The sequence below is a fragment of the Xiphophorus maculatus genome, chromosome 9 (assembly GCF_002775205.1).
Source record: "Xiphophorus maculatus strain JP 163 A chromosome 9, X_maculatus-5.0-male, whole genome shotgun sequence".
Lineage (NCBI taxonomy): Eukaryota > Metazoa > Chordata > Actinopteri > Cyprinodontiformes > Poeciliidae > Xiphophorus > Xiphophorus maculatus.
Genome location: NC_036451.1, coordinates 16,218,644 through 16,234,433, shown reverse-complemented (window position 1 = coordinate 16,234,433; position 15,790 = coordinate 16,218,644). Strand labels below are relative to the sequence as shown.

Sequence of the window (15,790 nt, the reverse complement as noted above, 5' to 3'; positions counted from 1 at the left end):
TTCAATTCTAGTTTTTATTTAATTTATGCTGTTGTAAAATCTTTCTACACTTGGAAAAAATTTTTATGAATGAGAATAAATGTTTATATTATGTACTAAAATACGATGACTTGTTTCATTACACTTGTTGAATGTCAAATAACTAGTTTTAGTAATATGTCTAGTAATTTCTCCAGTACTTTTAAAGACTTTTCTCTAGAAAGCCTTGAATGTTTGGTATTTCTATTATCACCAGTGTAGTCGTTGCTTCCTTTCTCTTTGAAGGAGAAACTAATTTTAGCCTGCTGCCTCTGACTTGTCACTGATCGTGTTGGATTGTCTCATTTCCGTCGCAACATCAGTCAACGCCATTTTTCACATCCTTCTGAGGAGAACGAGTTCTTAGTTAAACATCCTGTACTTGTTTGTGCTTACTTTGTTTAAATAAAGTAAAAAAAAAAAGTACATATATATATATATATATATATATATATATATATATATATATATATATATATATATATATATATATATATATATATATATATATATATAAAGAGTTCTTGGTTAAACATATCAAATTTACTGTAGTTAATCCGGGTGGCAACAGTCTCCAAAACGAACACACCCACTCGGGCGGCAGCAGGCTTCCTGAGCCACGACGACGTCGCAGAGTGACAGTTGATTTGACCAACAGGACGCCCCGCAGCAGCAGCGACCTCTCCGTCTGCACAACGGGCGGGACATCCGCAGTAGTAAGCTAGCTAATAACATGGCGAAGACTTACGATTACTTGTTTAAACTACTTTTAATCGGTGATTCGGGAGTCGGGAAAACCTGCGTGCTTTTCAGATTTTCAGAAGATGCCTTCAACTCAACGTTTATCTCAACTATAGGTGAGTGGCGCTCGCATCCTTAACGCCTCAGCTGACTGAAAAGCGGCGCCGGAGCTGCCCATCCCGTCATGCTAAGTTGGTGCTAACTTTTCTGGCTAGCATTCAGCGACTCAGGAAATGCCCAACCGGCTTCAGGGAGAGGTCTTTAGGAGACCTTCACTGATTATTAACATGACTTGAATGCTTTGTAAGCACGGATATCACTGATTTGTGTTCGCTTCGAGCCCGTTGTGATTGTTTTATAGGCTACACAGACGTTGACAGCTGAGGTAACGTGCTAAAAGCTAAAGCAAGTTAGTTGGCAGTGTCATTTCCCTTATGACCAGCTGGCCTGTACTTCGATCTGTTGTTGACAACGCAATAAAAAAAAAAGTCTCCATTAATCTGAACATCACGAATATTTATCTAAAGTTCATCCATAAAAGGCCATTCAGTTTGGCTTATTTTACCGTGTTTAATGAACAATATGGATTATTATTACACCAATAAACATTAGCGCAACTTGTAAAATGTACCGTAATTAACCACAACGACCGGTTTCTATCTGTAATCCAGGTTAGCCACGCAGTTTGTGCAAACAAGCAGAGTCACAGCTATAGGACAATATTTATTTGAATTAAAATTAGCTGAAGTAGTGTTATTTTACTTGAATAAACTCTTTGGGTATTTCACCTAAGATGAGTAAAAGAAAATATAGTGATGCACTGATCAGGCTTTTTTCTGGCCACCTATTTTTATTATTTCAATCAGCATTAGTTTTAAATCCTATATGAAATAAAGGATTTATAATAAAGTACAAATTTATAGACCTATGTATCCTAAATAATAAATAATTAAACCATAAATAGTACATATTGTGATTGATATAAAAGGCATGTATTACTATTATAATGTAAAAGACACTAATGAATTCAGTCGCAAGATGTCCTGACATTTAATATCTTCACTCATTGGCATAGTTTGTTCATATGTTGGACAAAGTATGCCAACTATAGACATGACTGTGGCACCTCATGGTTAGATCTATGGGAGCCTTTTTTGCCATGCCAGTACAATTTAAAACCATATGTTTGCTAAAGGAGGTTGGGCAAGTCAACGTAAAACCTTCCTAACAAAGAAACGCATTAAAAAGTTCAAAATTATTAGAACTTAACACTTTTTTAAGTGGCATCAGTCCCAACATGGATGAGTGGATGTAGCTGATTGCTGGATGGATGTTTAAAATGCAGTAACTAAATGTTGTTGTTTAAGTGTGATGTTGCAAAATAATACTTCAGTATTTCCTAAACAACATACACAGTTTTGTTGCTTTATGAAAATACTCAGGTTTTGTTTGTTTTTCTTTGTTTTTTTCCCCAGGTATTGACTTCAAAATCAGAACAATAGAATTAGATGGAAAGAAGATCAAACTACAGATATGGTGAGACGAACAAATGCTGAATATTTAACACTAGTTCTAGGTAGTTCCTAGTATGTATTATCACCATAAGCTTATTTATTTATTTTTTTATTGACAAAGTGGCTACTTACTTGTTTACTTAGCATTTTATATTTTTACAATTTATAGCATTTTATATTTTATTTTTTATTTTATCTACAACTACTACTCAGTAGTAGTTGTTATTGTGTCTTGTCTCTATGCTGTAACTGCGAAGTAATTTCCCCGCTGGGATGAATAAAGTACTTCTATTCTATTCTATTTACAGCCCTCAGCTCTAATAAGTGTATAAACAAATGACAGTGAGAACTGTCTAATGCAATCTAATTTTGTAAGCCACAGCAGTAAAAAAAGGAAATTTTACAGAAATATTTTTTTTTTTTCATGTGTGCAGGGACACGGCGGGACAAGAGAGATTCAGGACCATCACAACAGCCTACTACAGAGGAGCCATGGTAAGATGCATTGTCATCTTTACTGATGATACGTTGAAACTGAACAGGTGCAGTGACATTCATTTAGCTACTAGCTGTTAATCCTTTACCTTTTCAGAAACACGCCTCGTACTGGTGTTCTTCTTTATGCTCTACACACCTGAAAATGAGGAGTGTTTTGTTCGCCTCTTGTTTAGTTTAGGCTTAGCTGCATGCCTATGTCTTAATTTGAAAATATACAGATGAGTCAGATAAACATACATTACAGAAAATTATATTTAATCTAGCAATCAGATAAGTAGGAAATGGAATCAGATTTTAACATTTTTTTTTCTTAAATGTTTTTTTCTGACTTCTCTAGGGCATCATGTTAGTGTATGACATTACCAACGAGAAGTCCTTTGACAACATCAAGAACTGGATAAGGAATATAGAAGAGGTAAGACCTTAGATTTTTGGTGACAATATTCTGCAAAGATGACAGTAGTGAAAGTACTTCACTACTGTAATCACCTATTTACCTCACCATATTTTGTTTTTCCTGCAGCATGCCTCTGCAGATGTAGAGAGGATGGTCCTGGGGAATAAATGTGATGTCAATGACAAGCGACAAGTGTCCAAAGACAGAGGAGAGAAAGTAAGAATAGCGGGGATGTCATGGAGTCTTTTTTTCCCCTTGCATCGTTTCTGACTTTTTATTCTCTGAACCTGTTCAGCTGGCATTGGAGTACGGTATCAAGTTCATGGAAACGAGTGCAAAAGCAAACATCAATGTGGAGAATGTGAGTCCCTTCCTTTTCTTTCTTTACTTTTATTACTCAGAAAATCAGTGAGAATAGCCCACATGTTACAGGATGGTGTACAAGTGCTTCAATCTTTTGGGGCTACTTAGTTTTGCGATTATTGAAAAGCAACAAGCTGCTGCATTGCCAGACTCTATGCTTGTACTTTGTCACCTGTAGAAATAAAATAGTGTTAGCTTAATCAATAAAGTGGCGCTTCTTTAATTTCCACCCTATTTGTGTTTAGGTGGACAATAAATCAATAACAATATACATCACAATAGACACATGATCAATTTTGATAGCTAATACATCTGATAGTTTTCAGTAATTTCACTGAACTCTGATCTAGAACCGCACAGCATTCTGGGGGATGTAGGCAGAGGAAAGACTTTATCGGGAAGGTTAGAGGCACCCACTGTCTCACTCTGGCTACCTAGCAACAACAACTCACTACCATGCCTCATAACTACTTAAAATAAAAAGAACAGATAAAGGTTGAAATGCCGCCACCAGTTTGGCGCTATTTCAGTTATTTAAAATAAAAAAAAAACTAATCAGTAATTATCCATATTAGCCGATATAAATATCTTATATTGTGTTACGTTTTTCAGCCATATTGCCAGAAATATTTTAAAGCAGTTGATAAATGTCTTTTAGTGTAGGAAAAATGCTTCTTTCAGGCAGCTGACCGGCAGCGTGCAGCAACTGGTATCTATTGGCTGCTAAAGAGCTCTGACTCTGACACTTTCTCTGGTTTACAATTTGGAGAACTTGAAATCCTAGACATGGTGACAATAACCTCATTAAAAAGTTTACATCTGACACTCTTCAGAGTCTATGTATCTGAGGTGCTGCATAATTAATGAGCATAATAAACGGAGACGCCGTCTCCTGCATTTGTCTAAACTGGCTCCCTCACAGGGATGAGCATATTTGTTGATGTAATAGTGTCGGATTGTCACGGCTAGATGACTACATGTTTAATCACGATTCACGTCTGTGGTACATCTGGTTTCATGTGGGGGAAAGATAACAGACCATTTCCTTTTCTTTTCTATTTTTTTCCCCCCTGAGGTCGTCTTCTCACACAACTGCACACTCCCACCTCTCCTGAAGCATTCATCTGAGACACAACTAATGTGCATGCTTGTTTTTGTCTGCAGGCCTTCCTAACCCTCGCCAGAGATATTAAGGCAAAGATGGACAAGAAACTGGTAAGAGTGAAAACACGGTGCGACGCAGTTCACTGCCGGTTGGGGAGAATTTTCGTTTTTGCCGTTTTCTCAAAACTGGAAACTCTTCGTCTGTCTATTTCAGGAGGGCAACAACCCTCAGAGCAGCAACCCGGGAGTCAAGATTTCAGAGCAGCCCAAGAAGAGCAGCTTCTTCCGCTGCACGCTTCTGTGAGAAAGACGGTAGCGCCGACATCCACCATCGCCTTAACTGCGTCCCCCACTGGACAGAACTGGACAGAGCACACTCTGATGCCTGTTTTATTCTTCCTCCCTCGTCTTCCTTCTTCTGATTTATCCTTTGATTAATTAGATAAAAAAAAAATAAAAATCCCTCCTAGTCTTCCTACCTGTGGATTTAGCAGCTGCGGCCTCGGTTACACACTGACAGCTTCGACTTGAATCCAGAAATTTTATTCACTTTTAAAGGCTGTCTCCTGGTGAGACATTGAAGACGATCAAACCTTTTCTGCCCACTTTTTCTGCCATCTGACTTTACAAAGTCTATTTATTTCATTCTTCTAGACAACAGGACCCCAGATTCTGCTACATGTTTGCACTGACAGCTTGGTCAAAATTTTCTTTTGTTTTTACATCTACGACATGTAAAATGCAGCATGTAAATATCTATGTGTATCACTGATTATGAAAACGTACCTTTTACTCATCACACCTCCTCGTGGGATTTACATTTTCTGTCCGTCTTTATCGTTCTTCATGGGTTGAAACATTCCACGCTTCTCGTTAACACTTTGATGTGCAATGTGACGTATGTCGGGCCTCTGGTTTGCGCTTATTATGTACGCAGACGGTTGCCTTGTATTCGGTGCAGTCTAAGTTAAAGTAAGACGAACAGCCGTACTCACACCCAAACACCTGGAGGATAGTGCAGGAGGAATCGCAGCGACGATGAAATCATTGTTTTACGCTTTTGGGTTTTTTTTCTACTCGATCCACTTGTCCGTTCCAATGGGGGAACACGTACTCGACAGTTTCCTGGGCCTTGGATTGGGGCTGTGCTGTAGCAGTATTTATGGAGAGAAACAAGACATAGCACCAAAATGACAAAGTGCCCTTTTTATGTTCTTATTGAGTATGCACTTTTTCCTTTTTGTTCTTCCTGTTTATACAAAAAAAAAGTTCTTAACATTTATTGACTGTTGCGAGTCTTAACTGAAAGAAACAAAAGATATTAATGCACAAGAGATTTATTTACCCTCTTTGGTCCTCCTGAAAAACACCTGAGCTGTGACGCCTCAGTCGTCTAAGCCATCGAGTCCCATTAGTCTTTTACCAAAGCATTCCCACTTGCTGGTTGAATGTTTCTGCAGATAGCAGCTAAAGGCGGTCGGCGTCGTAGTGAAGCTGCCCTCGCAGCATTCTGTCTGCTCATGGTAAAACCTAAAAAAAACAACTGTTTTGCACATGTGATTCAACATGCTTTATTTGAAATTAGGATCTCCAGAATTTTGTTCACAGGGTTAAAAATAGGAAATTATTAGAAATCTGAGTTCATATGAGAGGTCATTCCAATGAGAGTCTCTTAATTACTCGTGGTGCTATAAAAGTTACTGAATCACACCTGTAACTTCATGCTTAGTCTGTGGTTAACTTTTGAGCTTTTGGTTTGTTTTCAGCAGTTCTCTGAAGACCCATTTGATTAAAGCACCATTTGATTAGTGAATTGATTCTCTGTCTTTCTGAATTTGACAGTGTTCTCATATCTTCAACATTCCTAAAGTCAGGTTGGGATTTCCTCAGAGATTATCGATGGACTCGGTGTGGAATACATCAAATAAATACTTCAGCAATTGTAAATAAGATCTTCAATGATTGTACTGTAGTTTCATAAATCCTATTGATCTACACTTTTTGTAGATATATGTACCTTTGATTTATTAAAAAGATTCTTTGACATGTTTTGGTGTTCTCTGTTGCGTATCTGGAGCTGGGTTTTTCTTTATGAGTGCAGTGCTTCACTCAGATTTTCTGCAGTTTTCAATCAGAAATCACATGAGGTTCTGTTTTAGGTGAGTTAATGTCAGGTTTTCCCATTTGCAACTTGGTATTTATTTGCATATAAGGTCTGTTGCATTTAAGGAAGTAAGGAACATGTGATCGGTTGGATATACTGTACGTCAATCTCAGCAATCATTAATATGATTCGCGACAAGATTAAAAGAAGTACTTTACTAGGATTGGGTTATGCAACTTGCTTGTATTTTTACCTTGAATCTCATTACATTTTACCTGGAAATTCTTTACATTTCTTTCAAGGACAACATACACACAATCAGTTATGATAAATCAGTTAAAAGTCTTGTCACATAACTTAAATGTATTTTTATTAGATTTTAATCAATTATCAGTACAACATTCATGCTTGTTTATGCTGAAGGAAAGTGATGCTGGTTTTCAAACATAATTTACAGATAAGATTTGACAAGTTTGATTCAAATTTGAATGCAAACTCCATAAATGTCACAACCACATTTTGCTGCATTTCCATCTTCTATCCACAGATTATAAAATGGATTTAGTGCTAAGTATTAGTGGGACTAATCTAACACATGAATATTGTTAGATATAAGCCACTCCATTGTAACTCTGGCTGTGTGTTTTAGTCTTGTACTGGTGAAAAGTAAGTTCTTGCCTCAGTCTCAAGTCTTTTGGAGCCTCCTGGATTGTTCTGTGTAAAGCTCCGTTGGTGGAGATGTGCTCACGGTGACCTGAAATGTTAGTTTTTGCATTTTGCTTGCTGACAAAAGGATCTAATTTTGGTCTCATCTGACCAGAAGATTGTCTTCCTTAAATGTCTTCTAGCAAACAAGAAACAGGATTTTCTAGTGCTTCTATTTCCGTGATATCTTTCTGCTCCTTTTCCATAGTGGTCATATTTGTGGAGAGACTTACCAATAGCATTTGGTAGAGTTACTCTGAGCTGCCTTTCTCATTTGTTTGACCAGCCTGTCAGTTTTGGTGGACAATAATATCATGATAAACTTGAGATGTTGTTTTATTACTTAACTGTGCTTTAAACTTCTCCACAACTTTATCTCTACGTCCCTCGGTCATTGTGATGCTATTTTATTAGTTATTTTTCCTCCAGTAAATCTGTGAGGCCTTTAAACAGCCTTTATACTGATATTAAGTTTTATTTTTTTCAGGGATACCAGAGTAAGATAGGCTAAATGTGAATGTCAATGCCATTTTTTGAAGATCTGTAAATATTTGTTAAAAAAAGAAGGAAAACCATGCAATATTTTCCTTACATTTTGCTTTTATGTGATACTTTGGGTTTACTATATGCAATTTTGTGAGAAGCTTGTAGTTGTAACATGGCAGAGTAAGAAACAGAGTACTTAATGGTTCACTTTTCATTTGGGTTCACATTTGAAAGGGCTACTAGACATGTGTGTGTGTGTCGGTTCCTCCAGGTACTCACACTTCCTCCAACAGATGAAAAACACGCATGACAGGTTAATTCCCAACTCTGAATTGCCTCTAGGTAAAAGTGAGTTCGTTCATAGTTGATTTTCTGTGTGATGATGGCCAGGCAACCTTTCCAAGGTGAGCCACACCTCTCACCTCCCGACAGCTTGCTCAACATCTGAAGAATGTGTAGAGTTTGCATTTTGTTTATCCTTCTACTCTGGTATTTTCTTGGTTTTGTGCAAATATTAAATATTTTAAGCACTAATTTGTATACACCTATAACTAATCTAACAAAAAAACTGGCCACTGGTACACTTCCTCTTCCTGCAAGTCGGCCAAATGTGTGTGTATTATAAGCTGCAGCCTTCAATTGTTTTATTTAAAATATATTAACTCACAGAGAAGTGAAGGGAGACCACAAAGTGACAAATACCAGGTTACAACAAAGCTTTTACTTGCTTTTCCCCTCCATTCATGCAAAAACACAGCCCAATCTATCAAATAAAATGGCTCCCTTTCTTTTGTGGAAACAAATGTGTGAATGCTTGTAAAGAGAGCAAATGGAGAAGAGTCCTCGAAAAAATACTTCCGTGGCATTCCAACACTTCTGTTTTACAAACAGTCACAGAGGGAAATCAGTGTGCTTTGACCTTTGTTCAGGCATCAACTGAGTCACTTGTCAAGTTGGAGGGCTGTTCTGAAATGTCTTTGTGGAAGTTCAGTGAATCAGATCATAAAGCTGTTAATTTGTCACCGAAAGCACACAGCAGACTAATTCATTAGTTGACTGGGATTTTATTGTCTTCCACAAAGTCTCTGGTAATGCATGTAGGGATGGTTAATTTCCTTTTGTATTAAATCCAGGAAGTTTCAAACTGAAAACAGCAAAAGATGGAGTTTTGTGTGTAGCCTGTCAGAGCTGACCACTAAGATTTGCACAAAAAACAGCTTGTTCTGACATCACAATCTGGCTCCTGGCAAGCCAGAACAATAAATGAGGACTGATACTACTCAGGCTCCAGATGCCGACAGTTTGTGATGGATCGTTGCTTTATTGTAGCTTTGGGGTCATTGTCCAAGTTTAAATTCAGGAAAAAAATGACTCTGAAGATTTACTGGAATACTAAATTAAAAACACTCACATAAACTCTTATCTTTGTAGACTTGAGCAGCTGTAGGTTATGTAACACTGACAGGAGGGTAAGTCAAGTCATGAGCCACTCAATTGTTTTTTTCCACTCATAATCTTAAACACATGAGAACATCTGCTTCCACAGAAATAGAAATCCCATTTAGAGGTGACTTAACCCTCTGTTTGACCAAGCATCAGACATCTGGCTACAAACAGTGCTCTGTAAAGGGATTTACAGCCACTTTGAACTTTTTCAAAACAATGTGTAGCATTACAACATCAGTAGATGGTCTAGAGGTGTGTGTTTAAACAGCACAGAGTAGTTCATAATCATTGGAACTGAAAGAAAATCATGCAAATTTGGATTTTTACATTTTTATGAGTAAAATTCTCAAAGTTGTGGTGTGTATTTATAGTCAGCCCTTTTTCTCTGATGCCTATAAATAAAATTCACTACAATCAGCTGCCCTTAGGCATCAATAAATTGTTGGATAGAGTCAACCTGAGTGTAAGTCATAATAATACAGTTGTACAGTGAAAGGATTGGGGTTTGGAGGACATTACACTTGGAGAACAAGACATCATTTACACTAAGGAACACAGCAGACGGGTCAGGGATAAATTTGTTTAATAGCTGGTGTTAAGTCATGCAACAGTATATTAAACATTGAGCATCTCACAAAGTACTATTAAATCCATTATCCTAAAACTGAAAGAGGATGGCACATCTGCAGCCCTCTTAAACTCAGAGGCGATGGAAGGACAGCATTAATCAGAAAACCAGCCAAGAGGCCTGTGGTACCTCGGGAGGACCTGCAATGATCTACGGCTCAGGAGGGGCAATTTGAGGAGGGGGCAGCAAGTTATGCGCTTCACAAATGTGGCCTTCAGGGAAGAACAACAAGAAGAAAACTGTTGTGGAAGAAAGACAAATGAAATCCTATTTGCGATATGTTTTAAGCCGCATATGGAGCGGAGCAACATCTGGTACAAGGTTCTCTGGTAAGATGAGACCAAACTTTGAACTTTTGCCCAACAAACAAAATGCTGTGTGGAAAACTGATATCAAATATCAGCCTCAAAAACTGTGAAGCAAAGCGGTGCAAGTATCCATCCTGCTGTTGGGTTGCTTTTCTGCAGCAGAGACGGGGAAGCTTCTTCAAAGGTCATAGGAGAGATGGATGGTAGAAGAAAACTGCAAATATTTGCAAATATTTGCAAATATTTTGCAAATGTAAAACACTGCATTCTGTTTTTTTCCAAATATGTGTCCCTGAATGTGCTGCTGTCACGGGAAGACTTTGCCTCCGCCCCCACGCAGGTGTTGACAGGTGACTGAGTTCTGCAGCGTCATTTCACCCTGAAGCTATCAAAGAAGGTGAGTCACATTTGTGTTGCTCTGAGCTTAGATTTACGCAGCAAAAAGAACTGATGTGGATCTTCATTGTCATCAACTGTAGCAGAGTTCTGTTTCACTCTTTAAAAGCAACTTGTTTTCTTTGGTTTGAATGAAAATAGTTAGAAGTTAAAGTTTGCTTTTGTGAAAAGTCTTAGAGAGGAAAAATGTTCTCAGTGTATTACATGAAAACACTTCCTTATGAAGGAACAACAAATACCGAGAAGGGTAATGAGTTTGCGGTTTAATGAACACTGCGTAGAAAATATCTAATGTAATGAGTCAGTGGAATAAGTAATTTGGATGTGCATTACAACAGAACTACATGATGTTTTTATTTTGTCAGGACGATGGAGTGGAGTCAGGCGACACAGGGTCAACAGGATCCTTTAACCTGGTTCACGGAGTCCCAGCTCAGGTCTTTGTTCAGGAACGGCTCGGTTCCAGATTGGTTTCATGGGATCATTACGAGGAAGTAAGTTTTCAAAGTCTATCACCATCTTCCATCTGCCACTGCAGCAGTAGGAATGTACAGGAGAGAGCTGGGCTCTTACCAATCACACACAGGAATGATGTCAGTGTCACAAGGTGCAGCGATTGTTTTAGTAAGCTTAAAATAGCTTACTAACGCAAGCTATTTAAAGGTTGCTTTAATGAGTTTCTTGAAAACAATCAAATACAAAACATACAGTTTTGAAAGAAAGCTAAAAAAGAAAAAATGCAAAAGGACCAATTAATGAGACTTTTGCTTAAAACTTCAAGTTTTGAATCTTCACCAATTACTGAACAGGAAATAAGTGGTGAGCACGGCCCTGTACAGGTGTTAATATTTTATCACATAGTGCCACTTTAAAACTACCATACCATCCTCACAGTGAAACATGGTGGTGGTAGCATTATGGTAGGGGGCGGTTTCTTCAGCAGGAAAAAGGAAGTTAATCAAAGTTGGGGGCAAGGTGAATGGAGTTAAATACAGAACAATCCTTTAGAGGAACAAAAAGTAAGAAAACAACATAAAATTGCGTTAAAATGCATTGAAGTTGGTGGATGTGACGTGACAAAACATTTCCTCCAGCAGACGTTTCCTCCTGCTGCAACAGTGCAAGTAATTACCAGCTGAAATGCAAGTTGAGTTTTATTAGAAAGTCATAATGTGCATCTGGTTTTCAGTTAGTGCATTGTGTTAATATACTTCTTCCTATAACTGCATCTGCAGACATGACTCCCACTGGTATTGGTATTTATAGAGGGTCAGTTTCATACAAAGCAGAAATCATCAGAATCAGCAAGAGAAAGATGCAGAACTGCACAGCAACATTTCTGTCATTCGTTTTATTTCTCAGTTAGTTCCTTTCATTGTTCTGTGCTTGTTGCAGACCTATGATGCGTGCAGCATAAAAGTGAACCATGATTGTTTGCAATTTGAAGGAAGGACATCTGTTGATTGACCTATTAAAAAAAACAATAGTTCTATTTGCTACAGCTTTGCTGCAATATTTACTCAGTCCTGACCTTTACTTGTGCTACAAATTATTAATCTTTCACACTCAACAGATCTGCCCACACCCAATTTAAACAATAGACAATGGGTTAAGCTAATCAGTATTGGATAGGTTTCAGTTTACTGTATTGACAACGACTTTGGGATACTTACGATTCTAAAAGAAATCTTTTCTCGAAGCAAAACAAAACAAACACAGTCTTTCTATATTTAGTTATTATTCTGGACAGTTTATTTTCCATAATTTGTGAATGAGAGAATATGCTGTTATTATGTAAAAGTATTTTTTCTGTGGCCATTAAAAAATTGAAAATGCGATAGTGGCGCAGTTAAAAATGCATTTCCAGCTGAAAGTGTGTGTATGAAAGAGGCCTTTGTCTGCGCTGATTTGTGTAGGACAGCAGAAGAGCGGCTCACGTTGAAGCCGCCCGGCTACTTCCTCATCAGAGTCAGCGAGAGCAGAGTTGGCTACACCCTCTCATATCGGTGAGTGTTCACAGCTTTGTTGTGCCGTTTGACTAAGAGGTCAAAATCATCACTCTGTTGTGTGGGCCTACCTCAGTGAAGACGAACACTGCAGACACTTCATGATTGATGTCCTGGAGGACGGCCAGTACATCATATTAGGGGAGAACAGGACTCACAGGAGTCTGCAGGACCTGGTGGACTTTCACTGCCGGAATCCCATCATGCCTTTCAATCAGGTGCTCACAGTTGCTTGTGGAAAGGTAAGAATATAAGTGTCTCTTCTTCTTGATATGGATTTGCATCCTCAAAGTTTATATGGTTTTGATGAATATTGCAAAAGAAAAAAAATTGCAAACAATTGTGTGCAAGTTGAATTAAGTCCAAAAGTGAATCAGTGCCTGCTTTGTCTCATCTTATTTTAGTCATCAGCTGACCGTACAGACTATGCAGAAATACTGTTCTCCCAAAGACCCCGAAGCTACACCACCAGTCTGCTACCAAATAACCTCCGACAATCCAACCCGAGTCACCCACAACTGGCGGACGAGATCCCACCCGCCCTTCCTTATCGACCCAACAACCTGAGGAACTCTGTACTCTTTCTCCCAAACAGCCAACCAAACAAACTCTACCCTAGTTTGGAGGACGATTTCCAACACTTCACCTCTCCTCTTCCTGCTTCGGTAATGTGAAAAGAAACATTACCGAATTTCAACTAATTCAGTAATGTTTTGTGGTCAAACTGCCAAGATGGAAACAGTTTTGTTGTTTCAAGAAGAATGCTCATGTATACATTTTTTATTTACATTTTGTGGTAAATGATGATTCTTACTTTTTAATATCTATTTTTTTTATTTTACAGATTTTTCTTTACATTGCATTTTGGTTCCCTTTTAACTTTTATTGAGGCACCCTTTGCCTTTGCTGAGGGTGTGTTACATATTGTACAAGACAGAGATTTAGCACAGTTGAAATTAGTCTGATTAGTTTTTACTCCAGACAATGTAATGGACATTTTGCATTTTCTGCTTTACATTTAGTTACAAAATCAGACATGTCTGCAGGGCAAAAACCAGTTTTGAGCTGCAGGGTGGTGAGGTTATTAACACTACTGCCTCAACTTGGGCTTGACTTCCAGCTGGGGCTTTTCTTTGTGCTGTTTTTGTGTTCTCACACTGCATGCAAGTACTCTGGCTTCCTAAAACATGCATGCTAAGTTAGATGTTGGAGGTTAATGCGCACCTTCATGTTTCTGTTCCTCTTGAAAATTAAAACAACCAGACACCACAGTTTGTGGCCCACCGTTTATCCGCTATTAATTTTTTTTTGCAGATGCAATGAAGTGATCGAAGAGACTACAATTTCTTTGCCTGTTGGAATATTTTTCTACCTTAAACCTCAGAGACGAGACTGATCGCCAACTTATTACACTCTATGTTTAAGAGACATGAATGAGATTTTAAAATCTAAATCCATGTGTCCTGTGTTTTATGTTTCTGATCTGCAGCCAGCACCAAATATGAGGAATAGCTCTCCGTGTATCCAGCCTCCTGAAGTCCCTTTGAGGAATCATGTTGTCCAAAAGCAAAACCTTGTCTGCAGCAGAACAACCTCGGTGTCCGACAGCTCCTCTACACCGTCAGCCACCGAGAGAAAACTCTTCACCAACATCCAGCCAGTGAAGTTACATGATCTGAGGCCATCAGTAGCTGTGAACCTAAAGAGCCTCAAGAAGAAATTCCAGAAGAAGATGAGCAACCCACAGGAAAACGTCTATGCAGAGATTACTAATGGGCCAAATGACAGCAGCGAAGTCATAGAAAACGAATACCAGGAAATCACAGGAGAGCTCACATTTCGTGTTCCCCCTCAACACCACACAGACGTGAGACTAAACGATCAAATGCTACCTCAAGAGTACAGATCACCTCCACCTTTTGCTCCAGGTTACTGAGATACTGGCATTCATTTTAAAGCTTCCCCTATTGACTGTGTTGTGAATTACACTGCAACCCCATCAGTAGATAGTAAGGAGAAATCGCCGGATCAAGAAATCTTGACTACAAATTTGTGATGTGTAGAAAGGGGATGAATAAAATGCAGGCGTGTATTTTGTTTCCACAACATAAACCTCCATATATAACTTGTATGACATCTTTCTTTGAAAACTGATTATCCAAATTAATCCAGATCTAATTTGGCTTTAAAAAAATATTTTTGTTCCGTTTAGACAGAGTCAGATTCACTGTTACACTGTTTGAATTTTTTGTGACAACCTACAAAGCAACACATGTAAATAAAGGTAACCTGCTGCAATTTTAGGCATTAACTTTCCATAAATGTTTTACACTTCAATGAAGTAACAAATCCCTGCAAAGAAAACTTGTGAAAATATTTTTGTTGAGTCTTACAGCAGACAAATGGGTGATACATTTGATAACATCTGTTATCAAAAAGGTGCAACTGAAAGAGAGAAAATGAATACTGGTCATGCTGGTTTCACAGCTATAAAGTGAGTTAAAACAGTTGTTGCAAACAGTTTTCATTGAAATACTGTATGTATAATGTATAATATGTACCTTTGTAACTTTCTAATGTATATTCAATGCAGACTTTGGTGGTTGCAAAACTTGTTATTTCACATGTATACTTTTGATATGTAGATGTAATATCGTTAAATGACCAAAATAAAGCACTTTAAGAGATGCACATTGTAGTATTTGCAAATCCTGTGCAGTAGATAATTAATTTTTAAACACAAAGAGCCTGTCAGTACACGCTCTGGTGTTTTGTCCCTGCCAGAGTTTCAGATCTTGTAGATTACATCTTTCAAGACAGATCAGAGCGCTCCATTCCAGTTTAATAGAAAACACATGTTCTACACTCATCATCAAGCTTGGAAGAACAGCACCAGCTAAATTTAAAGATGGACCTTGCGAGAACAGAGGCTTATCATAGAAGATGTTTTAGGCAAATACAAAATTTCATTATACAGTATTTTACTGGGGCAGATTGACTATTTTTAGAATTTGAGAATTTTACAGAAAACAAAACAAACACTGTAATTTATTTGCAACTTCACAGTAGGCCTGTA

General features: G+C 38.0%; 2 protein-coding genes across 2 annotated transcripts; both read left to right on the top strand.

Annotated features, from left to right (window-relative positions):
• The first annotated feature begins 665 nt into the window (after positions 1 to 665).
• rab8a (RAB8A, member RAS oncogene family) lies at positions 666 to 6,683 on the top strand. Its single transcript, XM_005806372.3, has 8 exons — positions 666 to 875; positions 2,235 to 2,295; positions 2,708 to 2,768; positions 3,109 to 3,186; positions 3,295 to 3,384; positions 3,464 to 3,529; positions 4,696 to 4,746; positions 4,850 to 6,683. The coding sequence occupies exons 1-8, from the start codon at positions 752 to 754 to the stop codon at positions 4,937 to 4,939; spliced, it is 621 nt and encodes a 206-aa protein (XP_005806429.1). The 5' UTR covers positions 666 to 751; the 3' UTR covers positions 4,940 to 6,683.
• Positions 6,684 to 10,563: 3,880 nt separating this feature from the next.
• On the top strand, positions 10,564 to 15,379 carry hsh2d (hematopoietic SH2 domain containing). Its single transcript, XM_023339286.1, has 6 exons — positions 10,564 to 10,709; positions 11,074 to 11,202; positions 12,625 to 12,714; positions 12,791 to 12,956; positions 13,119 to 13,379; positions 14,204 to 15,379. The coding sequence occupies exons 2-6, from the start codon at positions 11,078 to 11,080 to the stop codon at positions 14,648 to 14,650; spliced, it is 1,089 nt and encodes a 362-aa protein (XP_023195054.1). The 5' UTR covers positions 10,564 to 10,709; positions 11,074 to 11,077; the 3' UTR covers positions 14,651 to 15,379.
• Positions 15,380 to 15,790: the final 411 nt, after the last annotated feature.

What these genes read in the sequence shown, in the direction of transcription:
- hsh2d (XM_023339286.1), top strand. Translation starts at nt 11,078, where the DNA reads ATGGAGTGGAGTCAGGCGACACAGGGTCAACAGGATCCTTTAACCTGG. An exon ending in GGCTACACCCTCTCATATCG is followed by an intron (nt 12,715 to 12,790) that starts GTGAGTGTTCAC and finishes GGCCTACCTCAG; the next exon opens with TGAAGACGAACACTGCAGAC. An exon ending in TCACAGTTGCTTGTGGAAAG is followed by an intron (nt 12,957 to 13,118) that starts GTAAGAATATAA and finishes ATCTTATTTTAG; the next exon opens with TCATCAGCTGACCGTACAGA.
- rab8a (XM_005806372.3), top strand. Translation starts at nt 752, where the DNA reads ATGGCGAAGACTTACGATTACTTGTTTAAACTACTTTTAATCGGTGAT. An exon ending in GGATAAGGAATATAGAAGAG is followed by an intron (nt 3,187 to 3,294) that starts GTAAGACCTTAG and finishes TTTTTCCTGCAG; the next exon opens with CATGCCTCTGCAGATGTAGA. An exon ending in CAAACATCAATGTGGAGAAT is followed by an intron (nt 3,530 to 4,695) that starts GTGAGTCCCTTC and finishes TTTTGTCTGCAG; the next exon opens with GCCTTCCTAACCCTCGCCAG.